The following is a 19,253-nucleotide window of genomic DNA, read 5'->3' as shown; positions in this document are numbered from 1 at the left end:
CCATTTGAACAGAACTAGCAGAATGTAAAATCAGTAAGGAAAAGTCAAAAGTCGGGTGGGGCCGACTATATGATACCCTACACCACTGTGCATATTTAGTAGAGCTCCCGTAGCAAAATAATTTATTTCAAGTAGATCATACCATCTATCAACATTTGGCTTAAGAGCAGTTATAGTTTGCTATAGAGTGCTTGATATCACTTCGAGAAAGATTATATTAAAACAAAAAATATATATCGAATCCGAGTTGTAAAAATGGAAAGGTATGTCCCAAAATTCACTCCATTTGGGCTGATATTAGCCATTATTTCCACAATAAACCTGAAATCTGCTTAAGGATATATATCTTGGCCGTTCTCGATAAAATTTGGCAAAGCTATTTCCGAGCTTTATAAGATATCTGGTACCAAATATCATTTTTGTCGAATGCATATTACAGATGTGAGGGACTTTAAACCCCAAATCGGATAAAACATATAAATGGGAGCTATAAACATATAATGGGAGTATTTGCCTCTAGTCTGAATTCGGTCGGATATGCCAAAATTCAGGTCACTGGGACTGATATTGGCCATTTGGTGCACAATTAACCCGAAATAGGTTCAGGATGTACATGGGAGATCTATTCAAATCTGAACCGATCTTGGCAAAATTTGATACAAATATTTCGGAGCTGTATCTGATATATGGTACCAAAGATCATTGTTGTGGAGTGCGTATTACGCAAGCGAGGGACTTAAAATCCCAAATCGGATAAAACATATATGTGGGAGCTATAGCTATATTTGAACCGATTTACACCAAATTTGAAATACTGGTTTATAGGACGAAATCAGTCGTAATTGCCAAAATTCGGTCCGTTTGGTCTGATATTAGCCAATTGGTGCACAATAAATCTGATATTGGATAAAGATATATATGGGAGCTATATCCTAATCTGAACCGATCTCGATAACATTTGACAGAGGTATTTTCCAGCAGTATCTGATGTCCAGTACCAAATATCATTACTCTGGAGTCCATATTACGCATGTGAGGGACTTAAAAACTCAAATCGGATGAAACATATATATGAGAGCTATAGCTATATCTGAACCGATTTTCTCCATATTTAAGTTTCTTGCTTCTAGGCTAAATTCGGTGGGATGTACCAAAATACAGGTCATTTGGACTTATATTAGTCATTATGTGAGCAATTTACCCGAAATCGGTTGAAAATATATGGGAGCTATATCTAAATCTGATCCGAATGTCGCCAATTTCAATAGGGTTCGCCCTTGTTTGCAAAATTTCATCTCAATCGGATAATAAATTTGACATGCATTTTGTTCACAAGAATACATGGGCTGACATGCACAAATCGACCCAGAAAGTGATTTTATGAATTTCCTCAAAATTAACTATTGGTCTATATCGCTTTCTTCTCCTTCTTCTCTTACCACTATGTGGTGTAGGGTATAACAAGTTTGCGCACATCCGAAAGTTTTTCCGAGATGTATTAATTTGGTTTAATTTTTCTATGGCCTATCATCGAATTTTATGTATTGGAATATATTTCCTTATAGATTTTCGGAGAGCAAGATATATGTCCTATCCCAAGACATGGAAGTTTATTGAAAAATTTTACAAGAGTGGATATAAATACCATTATGAACTACATGTGACAGATTTCGGAAATCCCCTTAAGAAACAAGTGAGGACAACCTTCAAAATACCTCTTAAGTTTTTAAATAGGATATTGAGAACTCAAAATATAGTGAGAGTATTTCTAGAACAATACTTTAAACACATTATCAAGTGTATGCGAGAAGGGCAGATATCTTTTAGGTACTCGAAATGCAAAAAAAAAAGGATAGTGACCTTGCATGGGCCAATATCTAAGAATTCCTGGCTAACAATTATTATCACCTGGAAGCAAGCGGAGTACGAACCCGTCCCTATGAAAATTGCTAATCTGGACAACTACTACTTATAACTGTTAAAAATCACTTAATTTAATTGTATTTGTATAACACTCTTTCGAAATAAACAAACTACTATTTTAGTTCTTTTTTACAAGATTTAACATGGAATGAATGCTTAAAATTTATTTAATTTTTTTGGTTAATTGATTTATATAATTTTTAATACCGACAGCATAATTTAATATAACATCTGTAATTAATTGTTGATATAACATTTACAGACCGAAACTCTCAATCCATTCGAGAATGATAATGGACAACTATTTACATCCTGTGGCTTGGACAGCAAATTGTTGGACGACATCGATTTGGCCAGCCTAACATCATCGACCACAGATGACCCGGTGCAGGAACTCTCGGATCTACGAAGACAGGTGGTTTACCTTCAGGTATTTGCACGTTATTTGGTATTTAGTTTTCTGTTGCTTAATTTTGACTGCCAACACGTTGAGTTTGTGTGTTTTTTGAAAACCTACTTATTTCAATTCGACCAATAATTTATATAAAATCCCACAAAAAAAAGAAAAAAGACAATTGAAGCCAATCAATAACAATATCAGAACAAATCAAAGGTTAGTTTTCTATGACAGAAGTCTTTAGTTGCTGTTACAAAACGTTGTGTGTATTTTCAGTTTGGCAAGGTAACATTTTGTTATATATAGAATACATATTTTAAATTGAACACAATTAATTGAAATTATTGGCGAACATTGATATTGTGTTTGAAAAAAAAAAACAAAACAAATTAGGAAACCAAAAATGAGAACCAAATTCGAATGTAGTTTTTTTTCTGTAAAGCATGTTCCCTATACATAAATAAATATATTTAAACTTTTAAAATATTTCCAAACCTTTTTCTTACAAGTTTATATTTTTAAATGGCGTTTTAGATAAACTTCTTTTGTGGCTTCTTGTTTATTAGTTTTTTTTTTCTTATTATAAAATGTATTCGTATTAAATCAGAAGAACAAATTACTGGTTATAATTTTGAAGTTTTTCTTTTATGAATCAATCTCCTCAAGTCACTTCATACCGAATAAGACATACTTTTGGGACAAACAGTAATAACTGGGACATCACTCAAGGTTCCTATAATTATCACAATTGTTAAGTTTGCATAGAATTTTGTTTTTCCAAAAATACCTCATCGAAATAACGGATTGACATCCGTGGTAGGACATTTAAAGTTGTCCTTCTGTGTCTCTGCTGCGTACAATAAATCTCGAAGGAAGTATCCGCTTTGGTCCCAACTTGGCACATCGCTATATTATAATCAAACTTAGATCAAGTTCGAAGTCGAATAATATCGATCGTTTCCTTCTGTTAACTCTTCAATAAATGTTCAAGATTTTCAAAAATCAAATATCTTTCAGAAAGTGAAGGGAGCATAGGAAAATGCTGAACCTAAGAACATCGTAATATTTGTATGAGAAAATAGACAAAATGTGCTTAATCTGCTTCTCTCTTGAAAGGGTAAACAATTTCTTATCAAAACTGTCATAAAATGCAAAAAAACGCCGATTTCTCTTGAATTTCTCCGGGAAAAGGATAATTTCTCCGGGATAGGAACGGTATGAAATTAAGAATTTCATATAAGGCGAATGGATTCCAAGACTACGAACAAAGTCAGTTGAGGTGCAAAAATTGAAAATATCGGCCCACTTTTTCTGGTTGTACCTACAATGGGACAAAATTTTTAATTGTCATAAAATGTGAAAACGCTACGGATTTTTTCTCCAAACTTCGCAAATTAAAATTTGTCAGTTAAGTGTATCCTCTCTGTTATAAACGGACAACATTTTGAAATATCCTAAATCACAAAATGGAATTTCTGAACTGATCTAATTTTCAATATTTCAATCAAATTTTCATAAAGCTCAAAACGGAAATCATATTTCAATTTCTTTCGCTACGCTATGCTCGTAGAGTACGTGTTTTAGAAGAATTGTACCCTCTATACTTTTGTTTTATAGGACAGCACTCGAGAGTATTCTTCCTTGGGATTCAAAATGTTCGAAAAAGAGTAAGAGTTTACTCTAAGAGTGTGTGAGTAGAAGATCGACTTCGAGAGAATATTCGGTCTTAATCGAATGGTAAAGAAAAAGAGAGCATTCTCGATCATGTTTTTTTCTTGTTCGCGGGAGTACTCCCGCACGAATTCGGGTCGAGAGTGAAGCTCGCCTTCACATTTACGAGATCTTGCTTATATACTTTCCAACTTTCTAGTTGCATTTCAGGATCTGCAATATAAAAGGTCTACAAACTAACTTTTTCTTTGGAAAATTCAGAAAAAAAGGACTACTTAATATTTTTTCAAAATCCTTTTCATATCCTCAACCAAATGGCTACATAGGGTATATATCATTTGATGCGGTCAAAACGAAATTTTCAAAAAAAAAAAAATATATTTTACTGCACAGAAAAAGAAAGGATAATCGGATTTTGCCATCCTAATATTTGCAAATCCTAATATTTGCATCAGTTCTTGGTCAGGTGCGAAAATGGTCCACTGCAATATGTACGTCCCACACAGAGGGTCAAAATTTCGAATAATTAAAATTTATATAAAATGTGCTGTAAGAGTCCGATTGTCTTCAAATTACATACATCATAATAATTTTGTTAACCCAAGGTCTGGTGTAAAGATCGATTATATAGGTCCACTCCTTCTACTACTTCCCCCAACAAGGGTCAAAATTTTGAATATCCATGAAGCTAATAAAACTCCAAAATTACATCCGATCCCATTCAAACTTGGCACATCTCAATATTTCTATCAACACAAGACCTATTATAAAGATGGTAGAGATCGGACTATTCCTTCTGGTACATCCCCAAAAAAGGGTCAAAGTTTTGAATAACCACAGCGATTATAAAATCTGATATATGTAACCGGTTCTCTTTATATTTCACTCATCCCATTATTTCTATTAACACAAGATCTTCTGTGAAGATGAGATATATTGGTCCACTCTTTCTGGTACCTCCCCCACACAGGGCCATGAAGCTCATAAAACGCGAAATGGTACAGTTTAATGTTTTCATTAACCCAACTTTTATAAAGATCGCACCATTCCTATTAATACCTCAACTGCAAAGGGTAAAAGTTTTGAATAGCCAAAACGATTAAAATATCCGAAATAAGCATCCGTTTCTCTTTATATTTCACACATCTCATTATTTCTTGTGTTAGATCTGTTATAAATCGGACCATTTCTTCTGGTAGGACCATTTCTTCTGGGGTTTAAGATTTTAAACAAACAAAACGCTCAAAGAAAGCGAAATAAACATCCAACTTTCTTCAAATTTCACACATCCAATCAGTTTTGAATACGCAGGATCTGTTGTGAAGATTATAAATATCTGTCAACCCCTTCTGGTACCTCCGCCCCAACGGGTCAAAGTTTTTAATAGCCAAAGCGATTACAAAATCTGAAATAAATATCCAGTTCTCTTCATATTTCACACATCCCATTATTTCCTACTAACACAATATCTGCTGTGAAGATGGAATATATTGATTTTATCCTTCTGGTACCTCTCCCACAAAGGGTCAACATTTTTAATATCCATGAAGCTCATAAAACGCGAAATGAACATCCGATTCCATTTAGACTTGGTACATCTCAATATTTTCATCAACACAAGATCTGTTATAAATGTAGTAGAGATCGAACCATTTCTTCTGGTACCTCTCTCACATAGGGTTCAAGATTTTTAAAAACAAAACGCTCAAAGAAAGCGAAATAAACATCAAAATTTCACACATCCAAGCAGTTTTGAATACGCAAGATCTGTTGTGAAGATTATAAATATCTGCCAACCCCTTCTGGTATGAATTATGAAGAATGAAATGTGTGTTTTCAGTACTGGAACCTTGTTAATTTATGGAGTGATACACTAAGAGCCGGGGAACAACTTCTAAAACTATTAAAAACAATAAATGAACCAGTTTGGATGATTTTGTTAATTTTTGAAACAAAAAATAGAAATTTTGAAATTTTAATTGCCTATAAATACACAAATACCAACACATACATAGAATGTATAGTAAATCCGTTTATATTTAATTTATAGATTCAATTTAAGAGAAATTATATATATTCATACATTATACAAATGTAGCATAAACCTATGGAAAACATATACTTGCTCACCGTTAATGTTGTACAATTGAATATATTAAAAAATATTATTTTTTTTAATTTATCTCTACCAATCCACTTTCTTCTTCTACCATCATACCAAGTTCATTGAAATTGATAACAGCTAATTTGAAGTAATAAATATTTTATTGTTTTTTTTCAATCATTGCACATTATTCCGCCATATTCGGACCATTAAACTGTTAAACATGGATCGGCAACAGGGTCAAGTTGATGATCGTGATCGCACAATACGTTTGCAGAAAAATCTCATTGAACAGCTGGAGGCGGAAAAACATAAAACGGCTCCAACTAGTGTTGAAGCCCCAAAGGAATGTGTTACCACGGCAACTCAAACTGAAAGGGTATGTGTATCTGTGTGTGTTTGTATGGATTTTTTTTTATTTTTAAATATTGAGAAAATTAAATCAAATCTTTTTCTTTGCAGACTCGTCCTTTGTCGATTGGCATGGAGGGTTTATCGAGGTAATATGGATGGTCTTTTAATATTTGTTAGTTAATTATTTAGTTTTTCATCTTGGTTTGTTTTTTTTTTTTTTCATTACCTTTTTAAATTATAAAACTTAGCTTTATCAGTTCCTTCTTATTGATTTGATAAGCTCTCGGCTTGTGAACATATAAATTCACCAATTTTAATTTAAATACTTATCATTTGGAGTCATATTTCTTCGTACTCTATCCAATAGAATTAAAACTAAAAAGGTCAATTTTTATTAAAAGATTTATCAGCCAACTCCTTAAAATACCTAATTTTTCTTGACTTGATTATATAAAGGCTGATTTTTCTCCACTTTCTCTTCCTCCGCTAATAAACGAACGATGTTTTTATAAAACAAAACGACAATAATGGGATTAAACCTGACTATATTTATAATAACAATTAAAAAACAAGTAAAAACATTAAGTTCGGCCGGTCCAACCTTTAAATACCCTCCACTTTAGGGTAAAAGAAACAACATTAGAAGAAATGTGGCAAAAATCATTAAAATGCCGAGTATCGGGATGTACCGTTATATGGGGGCTATACCAAATCGTGGACCTACACATGCAATGTTTCGCCAAAGGAGCTAGAACCCATTATGACCTACAAATACCAATTTTCAGACAAATCCGTGAAAAAATGTGGCAAAAATCATCAAATTACCGAACATCGGGAGGTACCGTTATATGGGGGTTTTACCAAAACGTGGACCTATAATTACAATGACTCGCCACCTGGGACCCATTATAATCTACAACTATCAATTTTCAGAGAAATTCTTGAAAAGATGTGTCAAAAATCTTTTTATGGGAACTATATCAAAACGTGGACCTATACATACAATATTTCGCCACACGAACTAGGACCCATTATGACCCACAAATACCAATTTTTAGACAAATCAGTGAAAAATGTGGCAAAAACCATCAAAATACCGAATATCGGGAGGTACCGTTATATGGGGGCTATACCAAATCATGGACCCATACATGCAATGTTTCGCCACCTGAGCTGGAACCCATTTTGGCCAACAAATACCAATTTTTAGACAAATCCGTGAAAAAATGTGGCAAAATCATCAAATTACCGAACATCGGGAGGTACCGTTATATGGGGACTATACTAGAACGTTGACCGATATATCATTTTCAATACCAACCAACCTAGACACAATACGAATTGCTTAGCTAAATTTTGGCGCTCTACGTCAAATAATGTGGGCTGTATCGTGATTTCAACAGACAGACTGACAGACAGACGGACAGACAGACAGACGGACATCGTTAAATCGACTTAGAATTTTATGCTGATTATGAACATATATATTTTATGGGGTCTACGACGAATATTTAAGGATGTTACAAACGGAATGACAAAGTTAATATACCCTCCTTTCCAAGGTGGAGGGTATAATAAATATATAAATAAATAAACAAATAAGCAAAGACTATAGACGTGCGGGGCCGGCCATGTGATACCCTACAACACTAAAATATGTTAGAAGCCCCTTTATGTAAAAATCCATTTTGGAAGATTTCGCTTTTGAAATTATGTCACGTAGCACTGCCCAGATATTACCCTGTGCTTTTTAACCAGGGACATTTGCCCAATATTTAAGCACTCCGTCGTGCTGTTAGTTGTTGTGGTGCATTTTAAAGCCAAATATTATCCAATAATCATCCGAAATGCTACAATTCTTCCCTGTCCTTAACTCTCTGCTCAGGCGTGTCGATTGGCTTCAATTGTGTGATCAGGACATATTTTCTGTTTTTGGTTCATTTGAACCCCTAAATATTTTGCAATTATCTCCAAGAGGCCTCCTCTGTATCTCCAAATTTAGACTCATCTATATGATTTGCTTGTTTACAATGTTTGGCTATATTCGTCAACGAAATCAGCATAAAAATCCAGAAGTTCGCCTTTTTGTTTATTTGTCGCCTGTGAGTTTTTTTCATCGTTTCGGTAGAAAGGGAATGTTGGTATTTTTCCACCCAAGGTAGTGGTCCATTCTACTCGCTGTCCTAACTTTAACTTCATGCGAGATTTTTGTCCTTTGGTTTCTATTTGTGACCTTCATAACGGCTGCAAAATCAGGAACATTTTTGGTTTTTGGTCCATTTCAACCCCTAAATATATTTTGCTGACACCTTTGAAAACAATAGCCCTAGCCCTTCTAATCATAACTCTAGCCTTGTGAAAATGTTCGTGAGGATCGGACGATAATTGCAATCTGTATATAATAACCCCATCCTGTGTGTATTATAAGGTGAAAAAATATTACAAAATATACACTTCAATATTATAAGTCAAATTGAAAAAATTTCATTCGATAAAAAAATATGAAAAAATCACAAAATAAAAAAACTAAAATAAAAAAATATATTTGCATCATTATTGCCATCTTTTTGTGCGGATTCTTTTTTTTATCTTATTATTGTATGCCAAGAGGGCATTCTGAATTGACAAAATTTGTCAAAATTGGCCCAGCCATTATTGAGATATAAGCATTCTGTTAGCTAGAATTAGCTAGAATCCCGTCCCTTTGTATATACACATTGTATATATTTCGCTATATATATCCGATATATTTATTATCGGCATCCACGAAACGGTCAGGATTGACCTTTTCGTCTATTTGTGATTTCGCCGGAATTAAAAATATTCGCGGTTTAATGAAAAATTTGACATTTATTTAACACTAATGTTATGGTCTATTTCACCCACTAAATATTACCCTATGACCATCCAAATTGGAAGGCTTCTGGCCAGCCCTAACCTATAGCCCCATGCTAACTTACGCGTTGACTGGTCTATAATTGCGACCTGTAGAGCAACTACAAAATCAGGGAATAAATGCGGATCGGGCAATATTGTGCGACCTGTAGCGTAATTACAAATTAACATGGGCAGACAGACGGACGGGCATACATAGCTAGATCGACTCAGCTCGGCGAGATAGGAAAATCCATATTTACTTTCCTATGTCAATATTTTGAGGTGTAACATAATTTTTGTCACAATCAAACTTATCATACCCCCAACACATACTGTTGTAGGGTATAAATATATATCTCATTTCAACAGGTGAACAAATTCTTTAGGGCGCATGAGACTTGTGTAACGCTATTTTCTAAGATTTTCATAATCCAAATTTTCATAATCCAAAAAAAAAACCAGTAAAGAAAGTCCTAAAGTCGGGCGGAGCCGATTTTATGATACCCTACACCTAAGTTGAGCTCCACTTAATAATTAAAAGTTTTTATGGGAGAATTCAATCATACACGCTATGATTATAATTATAATTTAAAATTCAAAGGATTAAATATGCCGAAGCATTTGTATCTTTTAAATTCGGACTTGTATTGCCCATTTAGTGCAAAATTAATTTGAAATCAGATAAAGAAATATATAGGAAGTTATATCCAAATCTGAACCAATCTCGTTAAAATTTGGCAAAAAATTCTGAGCTGTATTTGATATATTTCCCTGAATATCGTTGTAACGGAGTGCATATTACGGCTGTGGGTAACAAATACAATAAATCGGATGAACAATATATATGGGAGCTATAACTATATCTGAACCGATCTTCACCAAATTTGGCATACTACCTTCAAGACTAAATTCGGCCGTATGTGCCAAATTCCATCCCATTTGGAAAAATATTAGACGTTTGGTGCACAATAAATGGTAAATCGGACGAAGTTATATATGGGAGCTATATCCAAATCTGAACCGATATCGATAAAATTTAGCAAAGGTATTTCTGAACTGCATTTGATATATTTCCCTAAATATTGTTATTACAGAGTGCATATTACGGCTGCGGAGGACAAAAATATAAAATCGGATGAACAATATATATGGGAGCTATAGCTATAGCTATATCTGAACCGATTTCGATTAAATTTGGCATACTTATTTTCAGGCCTAATTTGGTTGTATGTGCAAAATTCCATACTATTCGGGCTGATATTACACGTTTGGTGCACAATAAAAGGCAAATCGGACGAAGATATGTATGGGAGCTATATCTAAATTTTTACCGATTATCTCCAATTTCAGTAGGGTTCGTCCTTGAGCCAAAAAAATGTTGTTTGAAAAATGTCATCTCAATCGGATAATAAATGCGACCTGCATTTTGTTCACAAGAATACATGGACAGACGGACGGACGGACTGACATGCATAAATCAACTCAGAAAGTGGTTCTATGCAGATCATCAAAAGGAACTATGGGTCTATCTCATTTCCTTTTGCCTGTTACAAACAAATGCACAAAGACATAATACCCTGACCACCTTGTGGTGTAGGGTATAAATACAAACCCACATTTGTATACTAAGTTTAAACCATTTTGAAGGTTGCATGTTCACAGTTTAGCGAAGAGCCTTATGTTTATGTAAATATTATTTATGCATCTGCATTTACTATTTTACTTTCTTTTGTTTATTAATTTCATATTTCTTTTGTTTAGTTTAACATTTCTTTTATTTTTAGTATCTTTCTTAATTATTTATTTATTTCTATGCCTTGCAAATAAGTTATTACTTCTATATTTATATAACTGCTAACAATTACACATTCTCTTTCCTCTATTTTTGGTTAAAAAACAAAAACAATTATGTAAAACAATCGAAAAACTTTTAATCCATATAAAATTTATAACAAAACAAACTGACCGTAATCCTATCGAAACACACAAAACATAGACTACAACAATTTGGAGAACAAAAGGTATTCTACTGTGATTTTTTCTTGGCTGTAATATTGTTATGTGCAATTAACCTTATCTGTATACTACATCTAACCTATACGTGTACTCACAACTGTCCCTCATGATTAAATTAGGTTAAGAACATTATTGTTATTAATTATAGACTTAACAGATTTGTGATAGCTTTAATTTATACCGTTGAACAACAATTGATTTGCGAGGCGAACAAATGGAAATTGTATATTAAATATACATTTTAACATTTATTTAAACATGTATTAGTTATTATGAAATATATATTATGTTAGTTGTTCTCGATTGCTTCCAACCCGTAATATGCTCCCATATCTCTCCCGTAATATTCATCCGATATCAAGAAATCTTGGCAGAGGTTCTAGAGTTTCTCGGATTAGTCCAGAGACCTGGTTCTCACAAGTCCAAGGCTTATAAAGAAATGCAATATGTCAAATATTTGCAATAACCTCTTTTAGCAACAATATTCCCCTTTATACATCAAAATAAGTTGCATTGTGTTACTAATTGATGTTCTCTGGTATACATGGATCTATTTATTTCTGCAAACTTCTTATGAAGGGTGACGTCAATACCAAGGTTTTTATTTGTGAAGGAAGCATTTTGAAACGTATGTTTTTGGAAATATTTCAGTGTGACTAAATGAGTTACTGACTGATTTAACGCCCAGGCGAAACAATTGAACCTACAATCTTAAAATGTTGAATGTGGGTTAATGTTGTGTGTGTAAAAGGTGGTTTTGGAATTGTATACTACAAGTATATGAAAAGTACTAAAAGGTACTAAATTTGGCATTGGGTAAACGGTTAGTATTTAAAATCAGAAATTTCCGCACTCACTCACGCTCTTAGTTTGGATAGTTGAAATTTGAAGATGTATTTTGGAATACGTACTAAAATGGTACGGCTTGATATGTGTAGGTGAATTAGGAAGTAGGCACTAAAAAGTACGAATGTAGAAAATGGTATTAAATTTGGTATTTGGGGAAGGGATAGAGGTAGAACACTGAATTTGGTAGTCCCTAAGTTGGACGGTGTCATTACTCGGTTGCTTAAAAACTACAAACTTTTAGTTATGACTCCAAAAAATATTCTCGGAAAGAAAACCTAGGACAATATGGATAATTTCTCACACGAGGTACGGTACGAACTTCAAATGCTAAACTTCAGACAATCATCAAAATTCCAAGTTTCTACAGGCTACATTATATGACAGCTATGAGAAAATATTGTCCTGCTTAGGCAAGTATCTCCCAAAGAAGGGCAGCTCCAAATGCCAACATTGAGTTAATCCTCTGAACATTTTTCTACAATCATCGAAATTCCAAGTATGGGTTGGAGTGCGGTAATATGGAGGCTATACGAAAACGTAGTCGTAGAAAATGTGGAACCTATTAAGAACTCCAAACATCACCTTCAAGAAAATTCCATTGAAATTGTAACTACAATCATAACCAGTAAAGAAAGGTTATCACTACCCGTGCTAAGTGGATCATACCATCTATGCACCTTTTTAGAATACGTATTATGTCTTTAGAGCAGTAATAATTTGAAATCAGAGCAACTAAGTGGGAGGTATATCCAATTCTGAATCGATTTCCACCAAACTTTACGGAGGCATTTGTACCTCTCGTAGTGAATAACATTGCTATAGAGTGAACAATATGACTTTAAACAGTTTGGCCCTATCGAACTTTTAATACCGTCCACCATTTGGAAGGACTTCGAAAACCATAATATGGGGTCTATGCGTAGACGTGGACCTACAGGGTGAGATGAAAAAGTTTGGCCCTATCGAACTTTTAATACCGTCCACCATTTGGAAGGACTTCGAAAACCATAATATGGGGTCTATGCGTAGACGTGGACCTACAGGGTGAGATGAAAAAACTGAAACCAACTTCAGACTGCTATCATTTGAAAGCCACTCGTCCGACAGCTGCTAATATTTTTCCAGTGACATCTCATTATATTGTTTACAAGCGTAAAAAAGCATTTTGTTGAGAATTTTCCAGAAAAAAAAGTTATTCGTGATGGAATTCAAGCGTGATAGTGTGATTTCTTCATATTTGGCTGGAAAATCACAAGTGGCTTTCGTTAGAGCACTCCAGCATTTAAATGTGAATAAATCTTTTGTGTCTCGTACCATCGCTCATTACCGTGATGCTGGTAGCGTAGACCGACGTCAAGGAAGTGGACGGAAGAAAACAACAAAATCAGCAGAAATGATCGGAACCCGCGTCGCAGCGGCCGAATAATGGCTCGTGAGCTGAACATATCGCAATATTCCATTCGGCAAATATTGAAAAATGAGCTCGGTGTAAAGCCATTGAAATTCCAAAAAGTGCAAGAACTTATACCGCAACAGAAAGAAAATAGACTCGAAAGAGCTAAAGTGTTGCTTCGCTTGGCCGAAAGTGGTGAACTGCCGAATTTGGTTTCCTCCGATGAGAAAACATTCGTTGTCCAGCAGTTTGTAAACAAACAAATGCCAAAGAGGTCAGCTGATGGCCACCAGAACTAAAAAAAAATCTCTGAATACCAATCTGTTGGACTATTGTGTCTGGAGTATTTTGGAAAGCAAGGTTGGTACTAAGAAATACCAAAATGTTGATCACCTCAAGCAAGTGCTTCGCCGGGAACAGACCAAAATGCCGCGGAGCAACATTGGGGCAGCGTGTGACGGTTTCATCGGTCGTTTGAAGGCCATAATTCGTGCAAAAGGTGACCAATTCAAACAAATCTAAACTTATTCTAAAATTTGATTTTTTGCTTTCATTCGATAAAATTTAAAAAAATGTTAAAATTGTGGCGTTTGACTTTGTTGCAGTTTTTTATCTCACCCTGTATAAAGGAAAGCTATATCCAAATCTGAACTTTGACATACTTGATTCTAGGCTGAATTCTGTTGTGTGTGCCAAAATCCACTCCATTTGAGCTGATATTAACCATCTGGTGCACAATAAATCCGAAATCGGATATCGATGTATATGGGAGCTAAACCCAAATCATAACAGACCTTGACAAAAAAATTAAGATAGTAATTTTTTTCCTGTGTCTGGTAGCAAATATCAGTATTTTGCAGAGCATATTGCGAATATATGGGAGCTATAGCTATATCTGATGCGATTTCCACCAAATTCAACACACGTCCTACTACGCTTGATTCGGTCGAATTTACAGAAATCCATTCCATTTGGACGTTTCCATTCCACATATGGCGCCCAACAAAATTCATATCGCATGAAGATATATATGGGAGCTATATCTAAATTGGGGCTAATTTCCATCAATTTCCATGGGGTTTGTCCTTGGGCCAAACAAATGATTTGTAGAAATCTCATCTTAATCGGACAATAAATGCGACCTGTACTCTGTTTACAAAACTATATGGACAGGCGAACTTGCATAAATCGACTCAGAATATGATACTAAACAGATCATCAAAAGGTACTACGAGTCCATTATGTTTGCTTCTGCATGTTACAAACAAATGCACAAAGACATAATACCCTGTACCTTGGGTATAATGGAATAGGATATTAAATTCGGAATATCGGGAGTGTTCCGTTATATGGGGTGTGTAGGAGGACATGGACCCATATAGACATTTTTCTGTCAGAGGAATACAAATTACCAAAAATTTCAAACAATCCCGTTGGAAAGTATGGATATAATCATGCGACACAATGGGGGCGGATGAGGCCTAGAAATAAACAAACTTAAAGGGTACAGCAAACATATTGGTGGCGATTAATGACGATCAATTTTTCGTTCCCATACATTCTTGGCAGCATATTTTAATAGGGGTCATGGACGAATCCGGGGAATGTGATTTGTTTGATATTTTCGGAACGGTAGGATGTTTTTTTCAATGATTTTTTTTATTACTACCAACTATAATCCGATGTCAAATCAATTGTTGTTCTTCAATATACCTAAGCTTTAATAGTTCATATTGTACAGTTATTTGTCCTAATAATATACATTAACAACAACAACAACACAAACAAAAATCGTATTTATATGTATTTAAAAATTTTGATTGCATGCTGCAAATAAAATATAGAAATTTGAGGTAAATTTCCAATATTTTTATCTAATTGAATACATATTAATAACAAGATAATTAAATGTGTGTGTGTGTGTTTGTGTGCAATAAGAGAGCATGCAATTAAATGTATTTAGATTCCATTGCCCACTGTCATTTCCCCTTAAAAAATAAGAGAAAACACCAAATCTTGTTGTATTAGTGTTTATTAATTATTGTAATGATGCAAAATGTATTAATAATAACAATTTTTTTCTTTTTTAATTTTTTTGTCATTTCTATTTGAATTTAGAAGTAAGCCGGAATATACCAGTTATACAACATATTTTCCGGCCCTCAATGGCACAACGGTCATCCAGCAACAACATCATAATTCTGGGCAACAAAATCCTGGTAATATGACACAAAATAATAACAATAATAATCAAACTCGACGTCATACAGTTATTTCGACCACATTATCGAATTATAATCAACAAATGTTTTCACAACCAACCATTATGAATTCGAACAAAGTTCCAGAGCGTCGGGCATCGATTGCATGGGACAAACCAATTGCACCCTCATATAAACCTGTGAAAATTACTTTAATTGGCGATCCTTTGAAACAGTGGAGCAGCAGTGGCTGTGTCAATAAGTCACAACCAAAATGCGAAGAAGAAGAAGAAGAAAATGTCAAGAATTGTAATAGTAGTAATGGCCAACAAAAACAGCGGGAGTATCATGAAAAACAGTATGAACAAATAAGCAAAAACACCCTAATAAATGGGAAATGCAAAAGCGAAGACTGTCGCCCAGTAAATACTCATAGTTCTAAACCGTTACAGGATATTGTAAAAGCCAATGAATTGTTTAGCCAGACAACATCTGTGCCGCCTACTCAGCATCAGCCAAAATACCAGCAGCATCCGTATCATCAGCATCAAAATCATGCACAGCAGCATCATCATCATCATTCACATTCACATCATCACAATAATCATAAACCAACAGTTACTATAGTTTAGTTTTCAACAACAACAACAAGAACAACAATTATGATTATTTTAATTAAATGGACAACACTTATTGTTATTAAATCAACGCACACAATTATGAAAAAGAACTATATATTTTCGCATAACAACTAAACACAGATTCTGGTATCTGTAACAACACACACACAAACAACAATAACAACAAGCATAATAGTAACAACCTGTTAATTCGCCTTTAAACAAACATGCAAAACCAAAAACCCCGTTATGTACAATATATAAATCCTGCCCAAATTTCCAACCTCCCCCCATTAACAAAATACTCTAATTACCCAAACTCTCATTAACCTTTTCTATCTTTCAAAAATGAATCTTTGCTAAAATGAAGAGAAAAACAAAACAACAATAACATTCGTCGCCTTCATGAAAATAAAGAACAACAACAAAACTTCGACAAACATACAATATTTTTTCAAATCATAGCTGAAAGGTGGAAAAAACCAACGCAAATTCAGATATAAAACAAAGCAAATGCAAAAAGTATTATCAAAATTATTATTATATAAATAATTATTATATACAAAATATATACGGACATGCAAACATACATACATTACAAAAAAAAAAAAGAAGCTCTACTACTTAAGTATTACTAAATGTATACAGAGTGTTCCAAAAAGGTGTGGATGGAAATGAAGTGATTACCCAGAGAAAGACACATAACTTATTCTGTGAAAATTGAAAATGAAATCATTTAAAGAATGTCAAAGGGAGATTTTATAAAGAAAGATCAAAGTTTCCATTTCATGGTAGAAGAATCTAGCTCCTGGTTTGTTAAGCCATTTAATATTCCCTTTTGTGTGGATACCCAGCAAAAATCCCACTACGAAATAATGGATTTTCCCATTACCAAATAATTGAAAAATCAACCTTCATTTCATATCTTCATAACAAAAAAATCCTAGGTCCTGGTTTGTTAAGCCATTTAATATTCCATGTTGTCTGGATACCCAGCAAAAATCTTATTACCAAATAATGGATTTTTCCATTACTAAATAATGGATTAACTCATTACCAAATAATTGAAAAATCAACCTTCATTTCATATTTTCATAGCAAAGAAATCTAGCTCCTGATCTGTTAAGTTCTTTTAAAATTCCCTGTTGTCTGGATAACCAACAAAAATCCCATTACCAAATAATGCGTTTTCCCATTACCAAATAATGGATTTTTTCATTACCAAATAATTGAAAAATTAACCTTCATTTCATATTTTCATAGTACAAGAATCTATCTCCTGGTTTGTTAAGCCATTCAATACTCCCTGTTGTCTGGATAACCAACAAAAATCCCATTACCAAATAATGGGTTTTTCCATTACCAAATAATGGATTTTCCCATTACCAAATAATGGATTTTCCTATTAACAAATAATTGAAAAAAAGGTCTTCATTTCATATTTTTGTAGTACTGGTTTGTTAAGCCATTAAACATTCCCGTTTGTCTGGATACCTAGCAAAAATACCATTACGAAATAATGGATTTTTCCATTACCAAATAATGGATTAACCTATTACCAATAATTGGAAAATCAACCTTCATTTCATATTTTCATAACAAAAAAAAAACCTAGCTCCTGGTTTGTTAAGCCATTTAATATTCCATGTTGTCTGAATACCTAAAAAATGCCATTACCAAATAATGAGTTTTCCCATTACCAAATAATTGAAAATCAACCTTCATTTCATATCTTCATAGTACAAGAATCTGGTTTGTTAAGCCATTTTATATTCCCCGTTATCTGGATACCCAGCAAAAAAACCATTACCAAATAATGGAAAAATCAACCTATTAATCCATTATTTTTACAAAGACATGTCACCTGAAATAAGTAATTATTCTGCCACTTATAGCCGACAAATAAGTTGAATGAAGTATTCGTTTAGTTTTGATACCATCAGCCATATGATATAATATGGCCAATACGTGGCTCATTGAAATAATGGCTTTGAAACCTAGGACTCCTTGGACAAAATTCGTTCCAGGGCAATTGTAGCCGATCCGATTTGATTCAAACGTGGTACATCGTAATATCATTATCAAACTTAGATTGAGTTCGGAGATGGATAATATCGGTCCACTCCTTCTGCTACCTCACACATAAGAGGTCAACATTTTAGAAGAAAGAATTAACCTCATAAAAAAAGAAAGGATTATCAGATTTTGTTCAGAGATGGGCAATACCGAGAACGATTTATTAGATTTTCTTGGAAAATGCTAATATTGTCAGGTATGAAAATGGGCAATATCGGCCCTCTCCTTCGCCGAAATTTTAAACAATCACAACTTTTATAAAATGTGGAATAAAATACCCAAATAAACCTTAAATCTGTCGGTATATTTATCATTTTCAATATTAAACTACAACACAGCTGAGTAAAATTTCAACCACCTACTTCACTTGGTTCGGAAGCTAAGGAAGTGGATGAAAGTAGTCGGTATAGCCCAATCCTGGTACGTCGCAATATTTATATCAGACTTAGGTCAGATGTGAAATGGACAATATTGGCCCACTCCTTCGGTACTTTCACTATAAAGGGTCCACATTTACAATAATCATAAGGCATGCCAAAAATATTATAATAAACTGACTTAGGTATGTAAATTAATTCAATGTTAATTTATTTATTTTTTTAAAAATTTGTGATTGCTGCTTACTGCAAGCAATCACGTCTTTATTGGTTAAGGTTCCGGACTACAAAGTGAATAATGAAATAAAACTACCCTAACTTATACTTTGGATTCATGCACCCAGATGATACTGGACACCTGCTCGTGTTGGCGATGGAATGTTGCTGTCTGCCTG

At 33.9% G+C, this 19,253-nt stretch overlaps 1 protein-coding gene across 9 annotated transcripts in view; it reads left to right on the top strand.

The window, feature by feature from the left end:
- The window catches only part of LOC131806823 (putative uncharacterized protein DDB_G0277255), a 153,895-nt gene extending 137,094 nt beyond the window's left edge, over nucleotides 1–16,801 (top strand). For 3 of the 9 annotated variants that reach the window (XM_059131557.1, XM_059131555.1, XM_059131564.1), the window contains 4 exons: nucleotides 2,186–2,353; nucleotides 6,334–6,474; nucleotides 6,558–6,595; nucleotides 15,703–16,801. In XM_059131557.1, coding sequence (XP_058987540.1) covers nucleotides 2,186–2,353; nucleotides 6,334–6,474; nucleotides 6,558–6,595; nucleotides 15,703–16,417 — 1,062 coding nt within the window. In that variant the 3' untranslated portion in view covers nucleotides 16,418–16,801. Of the gene's footprint in view, nucleotides 1–2,185; nucleotides 2,354–6,333; nucleotides 6,475–6,557; nucleotides 6,596–11,322; nucleotides 11,572–15,702 lie in introns of those variants that run through there. The other 6 variants (XM_059131556.1, XM_059131558.1, XM_059131563.1 and 3 more) reach the window with 5 other exon arrangements.
- The last annotated feature ends 2,452 nt before the right edge of the window (nucleotides 16,802–19,253 follow it).

This window comes from Musca domestica, unplaced genomic scaffold (assembly GCF_030504385.1).
Source record: "Musca domestica strain aabys unplaced genomic scaffold, Musca_domestica.polishedcontigs.V.1.1 9, whole genome shotgun sequence".
Classification (NCBI taxonomy): domain Eukaryota; kingdom Metazoa; phylum Arthropoda; class Insecta; order Diptera; family Muscidae; genus Musca; species Musca domestica.
Note: the sequence above shows the minus strand (reverse complement) of the source record. Positions and strands in the feature narration are given on the sequence as shown.